The 13,507-nt window shown below is 45.6% G+C and overlaps 1 protein-coding gene across 3 annotated transcripts in view; it reads left to right on the forward strand.

The window, feature by feature from the left end:
• Nucleotides 1-13,507, forward strand: part of KPNA3 (karyopherin subunit alpha 3) — a 542,591-nt gene that overhangs the window by 279,774 nt on the left and 249,310 nt on the right. For all 3 annotated transcript variants that reach the window (XM_069205359.1, XM_069205360.1, XM_069205361.1), the window contains exon 13: nt 3,267-3,371. In XM_069205359.1, coding sequence (XP_069061460.1) covers nt 3,267-3,371 — 105 coding nt within the window. The remainder of the gene's footprint in view (nt 1-3,266; nt 3,372-13,507) is intronic.

Here is a 13,507-nt window from a genome sequence, read left to right on the forward strand (position 1 = left end):
TTTCAGCCCAGTCAGCTCAGTTGGAACTGTAATGCACTTTCATAGGATTCAGTAGTCTCAAGCTGAAGGTCACTAGGAACGTTTAGGAAGGTAAGACTCACCACTGCTTATGGGTGGCAACTACAACGGACGACTCTGAGGGTGGGGTGCACACCTCGACAACATCACTGTGTAGGAAACATGCTTCCCTCTCAAGGTCATCACATCAGCTGCCTGGAGTTGCTAACCATACCCCAAGTCTTTCTTCAAATCGGTCGGGACAAAGTAGCTATCAAGACAGTCAACATGATCACCATGTCCTGCCTACAGAAATTATGTGGAATGTGCTCTCCCCAGCTATTTTAATGCAGGGGGTTGGGCTGTGGGCACCCCTCCTCAAAATACACCTGATACATTTTCTGGAAGCAAACAGTAGCTATGTGCACCTGCTGAGCTGGAAGCATCATGAGTAGGAACTCCACCTGCGGGTCCTACACAAGTACTTTCAACATTGGACATCCTGCAAGTTGACTTGTTTCCCCACTGCAAAAAAATGCAAACTTACTTCGCCATCATCTCCAGCTACTTGCTTCAGCAGTCCATGAGCAATACATTATGGATGAATTGGTCAGGTTTATTTCTTACTTTTTTCCATCTCGTCCACTGCTTCTCTATATGCTGAGGAAGTTGAGGCAAACATCTCTTGCAACATTCTAGTAACTCTTATATGGGCCAAAAAATCCTGGTGCTACACACTCCAGAAAAGGTCCATTAAGCACTCACAAGAGGCTCCTGCTAAGGTCGGACCTTCTTACTCGGAGGCAAGGTTGTTTTAAATGTCTCGACTACAGTCCTGTCACTCTGGCAATGTAGCATCTGAGCTCCTAGAATTCGGGTATCTTACTCTTCTTCCACAAATGGATGTCCATCTTAAGGAAAACTTGTCAGCCTTTAACATGTGGGCTTGGTACTCCACAAAATTATACGGTTTATACACTTGTATTTCTAAAGGCATGGGACCTTTAAAGCCTACTGTACAGGACGTCATTTACAAAAGGCAGGCCTTGCATACATATGTATAAACTTTTGTCGTAGCTTACATGCGGAATAGGGAACCTTCATCCCTCTTTAGAATTCTGGTTAAGGGTTTCATTGTAGATCTAAAGTGGTTACACCCCCTAGAGTGCATCCTGCCCCTGTATGGAATCCGCATCTTATGACTTGAGAGACTCTTTTGAAGAACTTCAAATGTCCAAGCCAACACTAGACAGCAGGAGTATGCTAAGAATGTAAATCTACAAATGGAGGCTTGCTTGCAGGGTAAGTAATATGTTCTATATGGGGTAGAGAACACTATTTTCCTACTGGCCAGTCACAGCCAAGGTATGTGGGCTTAATCCATATGTTCTCTACACAGCCCTTTTCTTTTTTTTTTCCTTTTTTTTCCATATCTTCATCTTTAATTGAAAAGCCACCAGCATCAGTGCAGTGCCATCATAAGTCTGAGAAGAGGTTGAAGGAAATAACTGCATCATATCAGCATTTGAATCTATCCCTCTGTGTTACATGTGTATTAAAGAGTAATTATGGTTTCCATTGCATCCCACTGTTTAGGGGAACCATACTAAATATTTTAAGTGGCATATCTGAAAAGTTTCCTTGACTACTTTCATGCTTTACAATTCTCAGTAAAGTTGCTTTCTTTAAAATACAGGTTTTACCTGCCAATTGCAAATTTCACAAATGTATTCTTTTCACCTATCATTTTTGTGTGTATTGCGTAGTGGTTGTCCTGAATCGTTCTCATGGCATGGTTATGTATTGTGTCACTAATGTCAATATTATACAACTGAAATCCTTGACTCCTGCCACATCCATCCACTTATTTATTCACTGCCCTTTAACAATGGACAGCTGAAATAGCACTGAATCCATAAAAAACAGAATTTGTGGTAGTTGGAAATGTGACAGCTGTCAAAATATTTGGTTTACTGCCTGGTCTGATATCTAATAAGTATCCCCCAACGTGCTTTGTAGTTACACATTGGGACTTCAATTTTCTTGTAACCTTATGTGTTCCCCTTTCAAGTGTATTCATTAGTTTTCTCTGAATTTTCTTACATGGAAAGTTGCCTTGATTATTTCATTACTTATTCCAAAAGGGCAGGAAAATTGCAAGCCATTTCAGTAATTACTAGATTTACTGTCAACCCCTTCCCCCACCCCAAAAAAAAAAATCAGTTACCCTCACATCTTCCCTTGCTAAAGTAATCCGTTTCAACTGTCTCAAGTGATTTCTCTGCATTGGTTTTAGCTTTCTATTTAATCTTGTAAAGGAATGGGGAGGTTGCACACGTTGCGTCCTTGGAGGGCTCTGAGCCTTTATATCCGCAGACATATTTGTTTTAAACTGGAGGATATTTTTGTAGGTTTTGAAAAACAATCTAAGGGCAAGAACGTTATGAAGCACACTGTTTACATTGGATATCTTTGCCTATTGAAGACTTGTGTTGGTTGGTAAAACTGTAGAATATCATTCCAATTCAGTGAGCAGTATGGCAGCTTTATACAGAGGTGATTAGGGTGACCACCTTTCCATTTTTGCATGAGCAGTTCTTGTATAGCTTCCAACCGGATGTCTCACCTTCCTTGAGAGTTCCTGTATTACAAGTTATTGAAAGGAGTCTGCAGAAGCAATATCCATTAGAAACAAAATTGAGTAACGTGATCATGTTCTTTGTGCTGGAAGTGGTAGCTCCAGCAGATTCCTTGGACCCACCTGCCTGCCTCTGCTCATGGGGATATATTGTAAATTCTTTGTGAATATCTGTTTTAGACTGTCATACTTTATTGTAGCGATCCTATATGTATCAATGGCACAATTTCATGTGTACCGTCGACTTCACTGTTGATGTATAGTTTGGTACCACCTGTCACCAGTGACATGAGGCTGCTGTAAAAGTTCTCCAAATCCAGTCTGGAAACTTATAGGAATTACTTGAGCCATAATTGCCCTCAGAAAGAACATTACCTGCGGTACCCTCTTTTTCACAACGATATATGGGAAATCTATTTTAATAAGCAGTTATTTGTATGTCCAATATAACATTAGAGAATTCTGGAAGTATTATGCCAGTGGTGACTTGCCAGCCACTTATTTAGAGGCCCCTAAACACACTTTATCTTGTACTCTGCAGAGTTGTTTAATCGGAGTAATGATTCTTGCTTGATTACATTTTAACTCACTTTCAAAATGGTTTTAAATGCTGTGTTTGTTTCTACTGTAGGAAGCAGTGTGGTTCCTATCCAACATCACAGCAGGAAATCAGCAACAAGTCCAGGCTGTGATAGATGCTGGTTTAATTCCGATGATCATTCACCAGCTGGCTAAGGTGAGGCTATGTAAACATTTCATCTTTTAAATGTATCACTGCTGTTCTATATATGTGCTACAGTTTCTTTCTTACAGATGCCATTTAAGGGTAAGCCACATCCCTTGTAGCCACCACTAAGCTCAAGTTACTAAAGAGGAGTTTAGGACACAGCAAATCTGTGTACGTTGGGATGCCCAGCGACACATAATGGGGATCAACCGGGATCTGCACCATGAGCATCTCCCCAAGCTCTTCCTAGTTGTCTAGTTTTAATCATTGCGGGACAAACTTACTGAGTTGCTCGCTCATTGAGTCTATGCAAAAAAAAGTCAAAACCTTGGAAAAAGATTACAGCACAGGCTTCACTAAAAAAAGCTTTCAAGAACAGAACTTTCCTCAAACTACAAAAGTGAACTTTGTCTACAGAAATGTCTTATAGAGAAACAGCAGTCCGGGAGGGTGTCGCAAACAGAAATGTGAAGCAGTAAAAGGGGGTGCCAAGGCAGTGTTGAAGAAAAGAGATACATTAAGGGGAAACACTGATTTGCGGGGGAAAGGTAGCAGCTAGCGAAATGGGTGACAGGCCATAATATCAACCACAAAATACCATGGAAATATATTGTGATTGGTATCTAAGAGTACAAGATTGATAAAGTTTGAGGGATCGGGGAAACTGTTTGGATCTTTCATGGAAGTGTCAGAAGAATGGCTTATCAAGGGTAGTTGTGTTGTATTCCTCATCCTAGAGATGCATATGTTCCTGTCAAACTAAAATGTATGGATATAATGTATTTTCATTCCAAGGAGGGTGTAAGGGAAATTTTAAAAAGGAAAAAAGCTGAGCGACTACATCTTTCTATAAGTGGGTTGGTAGTCAATCACTGTAGTGTGCAAGAAGTATGCGACTTAAACATCAAAATAGTCAGACTCACTGACCAGATTTAAATTGCCTTAAGAGGTTTAAAAAAAAAAAAATGTAAGTAATGTATCTTTACAACAAAACTATTCCAATCAATTAGTATCCACGAACTCTTGGTGCAGTCACAAAAGAAACCAACTGTGGATCTTTATACTTCTACATATTGTGCAATACAAGCATGCAACCATATATTAAAAACTATCTCACAGGAAACCATACAATATGGACATTTCAGTTTCTTGTGGCATGTGAGTTTTGTAATCATTCATCCCCAGATCGTTCTGCAGAGCTTTGCCATTGTTGGTGCTGTAAGCATTAAGTGGTGAGGAGGACCAAGTTATGGACGATTATCCAAATTAGGTGACAACCAAGGAACATTATGCAGCAGATTTTGTGATAGTATTGTCATCCATTTCAGCAAGAAAACACATTTTTGTATAATCTGCAAGTTGTAGCAATTGCAGTAAATCCATACTTATTGTAAAAGCCACAGAATCTCATCAAAATCCACTGCCCCTCACTATTCTCCATTGCTTTATGAAAAATGTAGTCATGAACCGTAACCAGAACATAAACATTCTTATTCCAATCCCTACACATTATTGGGTGCACTTTACTTAAAAAAAATTTTTACAAAAAAATCTTCTTGAAGCTAGTTATCTCAAAATAAATGTGATATCAAAAGTAGATACCAGTTACAATGTAATGCGGTCCAGTATTGCAGTTTTGGATCCTGGTGATATTTAGAAACCACACACCCGAGCCTTGTGCTCTGTGATGTCACTAGAACCCCCAACAGCAAATGTGGACCATTTAAGACAATTATCTGTTCATAAATTGGCCAGGCGGAATACTTTTTTTTTTTTTTTTTAACTTGCATTCATGTGGAACTTCTAAGAGAATCCTGCTTAACCAACTGTCAATACATTTATACATTTTGAACCTTAATTTCTCAAAAACTAGTGATCAGATTTACACCAAAACATACAAAAAGCTTGCCATCTGAGTAAAAATCTAGATTTCTGGCAAATTTGGTGTAATTCTGTTCAGCCATTTTTTCTGTATCCTTGCCCATTTCTTCTATGGAAAATGCATGGGGGAGAAAAGCGTTTTAGGATCCTCCTCCCACTTATTTTTTTCTTGGGCCCCGCTTGATGGATCACTGAAGCTTCCTAGGAAGGAATTTAAGTGGCTGAACTTTTTTTGTAAAGTTTCATTAAAATTCGTCAAACGACACCAGAGTTAATAGCGAAACAAAAACTTTATTCCTGTAGAAAATCTGCCTCACATATAACTACTCATTAGTGACTGCAGCTGTATAATATTGGTCGATAGATAAGAATTAAACTATGGCAGTTGCCACTAAGTAGTTGTAGTTCAGCCACATTTTCCATTGAAAAGGCTGTTGTAAAAAATATTGCCTGCAGCTCTTGACCCTGTGGATAGACCTGCAAGAAACTTGTCAGGCTACTAAGTCTGGCAAGTAGTTAGAAAGTTACACCCAGTGCAGGTATATAAGGCTTCATAAAGATCCAATTTGGGGAGGAGGGGATTGAGTTGGTGGTGGCGGAGGAGGAGGGAGGGGGGGAGTAAGGGGGAAGACACAGGTAAAGGAGTTGGTTCAAAAATATTTTTCTATTAACCTTCGATTAGTATATTTGAGTTAGGGCAGACTCACCCACTGGTCGGGGATGGAGTCATATGGGTTGAGAAGTGTTCATTTGCTAATAACATTTGCACTATGTGATACTTATGCAAAAACATCTGGCAAAAACTTAGAAGTTTTGATTTTTGAATGGTTTGTCAAGTTTTGTATTAATTTATTGGCGGAAATACATTTTCCGTTGCTTATAACTTTAGCAGTATTTGATCAGTCTGTATCAAATGTGGCAGATGTTAGAAGTTAAACCCTGTCCAGATATTATAGGTTTTGTACAGGTCCAACTGACAGGTAAAAAGATCAGACCTGTAGGAAAGTGCCACTTATGTAATTGGTTAACATCTCCTGTGGCAGGGAAGGGTCCCTTAGGGCTGCATCATGGATTGTGCCACCCTAGGGGACCCCTCACCTAACAAATGCTCACTGCCATTGCAGATTGCGTGTGTTGGTGGGTGGAAAAAAGGTAAATTCGACATGCCATCCCTCTCAGGGTGCCATCCCCACAAACCACTGCCTGTGGCATAGGTAAGTCACCCCTCTAGCAGGCCTTACAGATCTAAACCAAGATGCACTATACCACAGGTGAGGGCATAGCTGCACGAACAATATGCTTCTACAGTGTCAGTCCATTCTTAGACGTTTTAAGAGCAGTGTGCCATATTAAGCACATGGGCTGGGAGTTGTCATTATGAACCCCACAACTCCATGATCGCTTCACTGAAGACTGGGATGTTTGGTAATAAATTTCTCAGCACAACAAACCCACACTGATGCCAGTGTTGGATGTATTGTAAAAAGCACACAGAGGGCATCTTAGAAATGCCCCCTGTATTTTACCCAACCCTCCAGTGTAAGGCTGACTGGTCTGGTGAGAGCCTTTGTTCTCTCTGGGGTCAGAAACAAAGCCTGTTCTGGGTGAAGGTGCTTCACACCTCCCCCTGCAACAAGAACTGCAACACATGGTAGTGAGCCTGAAAGGCTCAGGCCTCTTGTTACAGTGCCCCAGGGCACTCCAGCTAGTGTAGTTGCCCGACTCTAAGCAAGGCCCCACTTTTGGCGGCAGGTCCGGCGAGAGAATTAGGTACCCTAAGGTGTCCAAAGCTGAAGTAACCCCCTCCTTGGAGAATCCTCCATCTTGTTTTGGGGGACAGAAACCAATAGGGATAGGAGTATACCCCCTTCTCCAGGGGGAGTGGGCACAGGAAGGGTGTAGCCACCCTCAGGGACAGTAGCCATTGGACTGCTCTCTGACACCTGTAATGCCCCTAAATCTAGTATTTAGGGGCACCAGTGAACCGTACCAGATTCATGGTGACCTCAAGAAAGAGGAAGGACTGCAAAGCCAGTCCCCCAGCAGTGAAGACTCCAGACAACAACTGACTTGACCCCAGGCCTACCGGCCTGTCTGCAGCTTCAAGACTCCTGTTCCAAAAAGGCAACACATCCTGCAGGACCAGCAACCTCGCCAAACTGCCAGAGGATTGCCTGCCCAGCAGAGGACAAAGAACTTCCAAAGACAGCGGCTCTATCCAGAAGAAACCTTCCAAAAGGACTCCAGAACTGCCCCGGATCAGCGAGCCCTGGCCACTATGCATCCGATGCCCACAGCCCACTGGTCCAGAGAAGGTCCCTATGCAATTTCGACCTCTAGTTTACCCTGGGCCGACCCCCTCCTGGCTAACACATCGCCACCCGAATCTGGAGGACCCGGCCCAGCTTCGACGAAGATTCTTGATGCCCAAGGCGACCTCTGCACCCTCAGCCCCCTGGCTTTGGGGAATCCAACTGACCGTCCCACAATATCCATGCGGGCGCGCATCTCACTTGTCCAGCCCCTGGTTTTCCGGAACTGACCCCCTGGACCTAGCCTCTAGCATCTTTTCTCAGCCCGCGGTCCTCCCATTGAAAATCATTGGATGCCTAATTCTTTGTTATCAACAGACTGCCCCTGTGCCGCTAAGGGAGTGTTTGGTGCCAACCTGTGGCCCTCTGGGTGCTGACCGAAATCCCCCAAGCCTGTGTCCTGGAACCGCAGGCACTTACCTGTAATCTGTTTTATAACAAGCACCCCCAGGCCTCACAGGATTCCATTGAAAAGCCAATGCCAACTTTGACCTCTGTACCCAGCTGGTCCCGTGTTTGTGGTGGTGCATCTTTGGGGTCAGCCTAAACTTTGACCTGTGGACATCTTAAGCCTGGAATTCTAAGTTGTGTACTTATCTGTTAAATGTGCTAACACTTTTTCCCCCACAACCCTATTGACTCCAGTGAAAAATTGCACTGCCAACTTTTGAAATTGAAAAGTGTTACTTACATGTAAACTGCTTTATCTGTGTAGGAAAATGCCACTGTTGGCATGGTTACCCCCTAACGTTTTGCCTTTTGTTGATGCCAGCTTTGATTGAAAGTGTGCTGGGACCCTGCTAACCAGGCCCCAGCACCAATGTTCTTTCCCTAAAAATGTACCTTTTGTCTCCACAATTGGCACAGCCCTGGCACACAGACAAGTCCCTTTAAAAAGTAGCCCTGGTCCCAAGGCTCCTGATGCCAGGGAAGGTCCGCACATGCACTCTGCCTCACAGCTTGTGTGTGCTGGTAGGGAGAAAAAGACTCAGAATGCCATGCCCACAACCCACTGCCTGTGGCATAGGTAAGTCACCCCTCTAGCAGGCCTTACAGCCCTAAGGTAGGGTGCTCTATACCACTGGTGAGGGCATAGCTGCATGAGCACTGTGCCCTTACAGTGTCTAAGCCAATTCTTAGACATTGTAAATGCAGTGTAGCCATAAAGAGTATATGGTCTGGGAGTCTGTCAATTACGAACTCCACAGTTCCATAGTGGCTGCACTGAATTCTGGGAAGTTTGGTATCAAACTTCTCAGCACAATAAATCCACACTGATGCCAGTGTGGGTTTTATTGAAAAATGCGCAAAGAGGGCATCTTAGAAATGCCCTTTGCATGTCAGCCCAACTGTTAGTTCTAGGCTGACTGGTCTTTGCCAGCCTGCCACTTCCAGACTAGTTTCTGGCCACAAGGGTTGAGTGCCTTTGTGCACTCTGTGACCATGAACAAAGCCTGTCCTGGGTGGAGGTGCTTTGCACCTCCCCCATGCAGGAATTGTAACACCTGGCGGTGAGCCTCAAAGGCTCAAGCCTGGTGTTACAACGCCCCAGCACACTCCAGCTAGTAGAGAGGCCTGCTCCCGGACACAGCCCCCACTTTTGGTGGCAAGTCTGGGGATTTAATGAGAAAAACAAGGAGGAGTAACCTCCTCAGCCAGGTCCACCCCTAAGGTGACCAGAGCTGATGTTACCCCCTCCTTAGAAAATCCTTCATCTTGCTTTGGAGGATTTAGCCCAATAGGAATAGTGATGTGCACCCCTCCCCGAAGGGAGTAGGCACAAGGAGTGTGTAGCACCCCCAGGGACAGTAGCAATTGGCTACTGCCCTCCAGCACTAAACACCTGTAAATTTAGTATTTAGGGGTGACCCTGAACCCAGGAAACCAGACTCCTGGCGACCTAAAAAGGACTGCTGACCTGAAAACCCCACAGAGAAGAAGGAAGACAACTGCTTTGGCCCCAACCCTACCGGCCTGTCTCCTGATTCAAAGAACCTGCACCAGCGACGCATCCTGCTGGCCCAGCGACCTATGCAGACTCAGAGGACTGCCTGCAACCCAAAGGACCAAAAAAACTCCTGTGGACAGCGGCCCTGTCTAAGAAAGCAAGAAGAAACCATCTTTAAAGGGACTCTCACCTCACTCCAGAAGTGTGAGTCTCTACCACTCTGCACCAGACGTTCCTGGCCTGTGTCCAGAGAAACCACTGACGCAGAGAGGACCCCCAGGCGACTCCAATCACGTGTCCACCTTGGGTCAGCCTCTCTGCAACCCCACGACGACGCCTGCAGATGGAATCCAGAGGACCCCCCTGACTGACTGCCCAGTGAAAAGAAACCCACGCCTGGAAGAAGCACTGCACCCGCAGCCCCCGGCTCGTGACAAACGGACTACCGGTTGCAGCAGTGACCAGCAGGCAGCCCTCGCCCTTGCCCAGTCAGTGGCTGGCCAGAGAAGCCCCTCTGTGCCCTGCCTGCAACATCTGAGTGACCCCCGGGTCCCTCAATTGATTTCTATCACAAACCTAAAGCCTTGTTTGCCCACTGGGCCTGTCCACCCCTTGCCACTGAGGGTGTATTTTGTGTGCCCTCTTGGGACCCCCCACCCAGTGCTCTACAAAACCCCCCTGGTCTGCTCCCCGAGGACGCAGGTACTTAACTGCTAGCAGACTGGAACCGGAGCACTACCTGTCTCCATGGGCACCTATGTTATTTGGGCCTCTCTTTGACCTCTGCACCTGACTGGCCCTGTGTTGCTGGTGCTGGGTGTTTGGGGTTGACTTGAACCCCCAACGGTGGGCTGCCTATGCCGTGGAGACTGAACTTGTAAGTGCTTTACTTACCTCAAAAACTAACCTGTACTTACCTCCCCCAGGAACTGTTGAATTGTGCAGTGTCCTCTCTTAAAATAGCTTATTGCCATTTTATGCCAAACTGTGTACATTACTGGTTTGATTCTAAGTCCTATCTATACCTATGCAAAGTGCCTTACATTTAATGTACTTACCTGCAATTTGAATCTTGTGGTTCTAAAATAAAGAATATTTTTCTATATAAAAATCTATTGGCCTGGAGTTAAGTCTTGGAGTGTGTGTTCTCATGTATTGCCTGTGTGTGTACAACAAATGCTTAACACTACCCTCTGATAAGCCTAACTGCTCTACCACACTACCACAAATAGAGCATTAGTATTATCTGTTATTGCCTCTGTCAAGCCTCTTGGGGAACCCCTGGACTCTGTGCACACTATCTCTCACTTTGAGATAGTATATACAGAGCCAGCTTCCTACAATCTGCAAAACCCAAACAAAGTACATTTTATACATATGCTCGATACCTATTTACAACGGTACTTACCTACAATAAAGACTTTGTCGTTCTAGTAATAAAGTAACAAAACATATTTTTGCTATATACAGTTGGCCTGGAGTTAGTCATTGAATGTGCGCCTCATTTCTTGACTGAGTGTTCACAAAAAATGCTTTGGACTACCCTCTAAGTCTTACTGCTCGACCACACTACCACAAAAGAGAGCATTAGTATTATCTACGTTACCCTCTGTTAAGCTTCTGGGGAACCCCTGGACTCTGCACACCATAACTCACTTTGGTATAGTACATGCAGAGCCAGCTTCCCAAAAGCAGGCAGAAAGTTTGCATGTTGGTTATGTCAAGGTTTGAGCAGATCCATCATTGGAGCAAAGGTAACTTGTAGGTCATTTATAGTTTCATTCACTAGTAACTTTGCTATTGTTCAATTAATCTGCATGAAATTTGGCAGCTATAAAAGTAAGCCTGCTGCGAGGCAAACCTGATGCACATAGCCAAAAATGTTTGGACAGAGTCTGGCCAAAGGCTGTGCACAGCACAGAATGGGTGCTCGGAATGCTGTGCACGGTGGGTGTTGAGCGGCCATGGTGGCTTGCGTGCAGGCTTGCTTGCTTGTCTGTCTTTGGTGTCTGGAGCATGACCACAACTGGAGGTCGTGCTCCCGAGTGCCAGGCCATGAATCCGAAAGCATTGATGGAAGTGATTCCTAAACCTCTTTGCAGCCCGGCGCTCAACACCGGTTAGTTCTCTATCTTGTTCAAGAGGAAGGTCCTGGGATCATTTGCAGAGCCCACCCCCCATCGTTGTCCCACTATAAATCGTCCGACAATCGGGTAAGTCGAGGTATGAAAAGTCGAACAAGAAGAAATGTTCTTTGACTTCTCCCAGTCTGTCAGCTGACAAGGCGATGGTTAAGGAGCATCATTGTTTTAGGTCTCCATCCTTGGAGCCTACATCTGGGTTGGCTCCGCACCTTCCAGAGTTTCTGGATCCAGGACGACCCCTTCCGAACTCCATGCACCTCATTTTTGGGCAGTCTGACTCTGCCGGAGTACCCTCTGGACCCGTTGGGTCAAAAGGTGCCCCACCTCAGGTTCCGAGCCAACAGCTTCGACTTCAGGGAGTACCCATGGATATATTCCTGTATCTGAACCAGCATCGGTCGAACCACCCCGACCTTCCCAGATGCCGTTTCAGTCGATGCTTGCGGCACAATCCATGCCCCCTAGCAGCATCAACCTATCCTCATTGCTGACTGACATGGAGCTGGATCAGGGTTGGGCGATGCAGATTCCTACTTTGACTGGGGCCATGCCCCCTATGTCGGATATTAACCCTTATTCTTATTGGTTGGGGTACGGTGAGGAATTGGAGGGGTGTCTGGACCCTATAGAATACCAGCTACTAGAGCCTATTGACTGCTCTACAGACCGGGGTGAAGCCAGTGGTCTGGATACTTCCCCTGATGCTTTCTCCCCCTACGGTGGCTACAGAGGAGGGAGAATCCTGTTCCATGGTGGTGTGAAGAGCAGCTGAGGTTCTGGGTCTCGAGCCTCCTTCAGTGGCTATGCTGACAGAGGTGCTTCAGCCTGGGAGTTCATCCTCTGAACCCCTGCTCCTGGTCCAAACCAAGCCTAGGGTCTCCTGTGAACAGAACTATTGCCCACTGCCATCAACCCCCTCCGACTGACCCAGTGTTCCTGACGCAACACCCCAAGCGCGAGAGCTTGGTTATTCAATCCTCCACCTCCCAGGATGCATTCTCTTCCGCACCCCCGGTTAGGGAATCTGAGAAGCGGACCAACTTGACAAGATGTTTCTGCCAGTCTGGCATTGTGATGTAGGAAAGTCACTCTTTATGGTATGATTGCCCCCACTTTTTGCCTATTAACAGTGTGCTTAGACTATTTTCACTGGGATCCTGTTAACCAGGACCCCAGTGATTTGTGCTCTCACCTCTAAATTTGGTTGCTTTTAGTACCATTCACACCCCACAATTGGCATACTGGTGTACTCCGTAAGTCCCTAGTATATGGTACTTAGGTTCCCAGGGTATTGGTACACCAGGGGTCCCCCATGGGCTGCAGCATATATTTTGCCACCCATGGGAGCCCATGCAAACTGTGTCTGCAGGCCTGCATGAAAAGGTGCATGCATCCTTTCACTGCTGGTCACTACACAAGGTCACTGTAATTCACCCCTATGGTAGGCCCTTACAGCCCAAAGGATAGGTTGCAGGTTCCTGTGTGTGAGGGCACTCCTGTGCCCCTACGAACTCCAGTTCCAATGCACTGGACTTCATATGTGCAGGGAAGCTATTTTACCCGTGTACTGGTTCATAGTAGCCCCGGCCTCCAAAACGTCATCTTTGCAAGGACAATCTCCTCCCTGCTTCTCCAGTGACGTGGGACTCCTCTCCAGGTGTGCTGACTGGGCCTCACTGCAACGTACTGTGCCTGCTGCCTGTGGGGGTAATGACTGCTTCTGCTGGCTCTCCTGAGCCGGGCTGTAACAATTCCCCCTATTTTTTTCATGGCAGTAAGCTGCGTCCCACACCCAGGCTGCCTTAGTGGGGGACGGGAACCCACCCTAGTGAATGGCCACTCTTTTTGCCAATAGGAGTA

This window comes from Pleurodeles waltl, chromosome 8 (assembly GCF_031143425.1).
Source record: "Pleurodeles waltl isolate 20211129_DDA chromosome 8, aPleWal1.hap1.20221129, whole genome shotgun sequence".
In the NCBI taxonomy this organism is placed as follows: Eukaryota; Metazoa; Chordata; class Amphibia; order Caudata; family Salamandridae; genus Pleurodeles; species Pleurodeles waltl.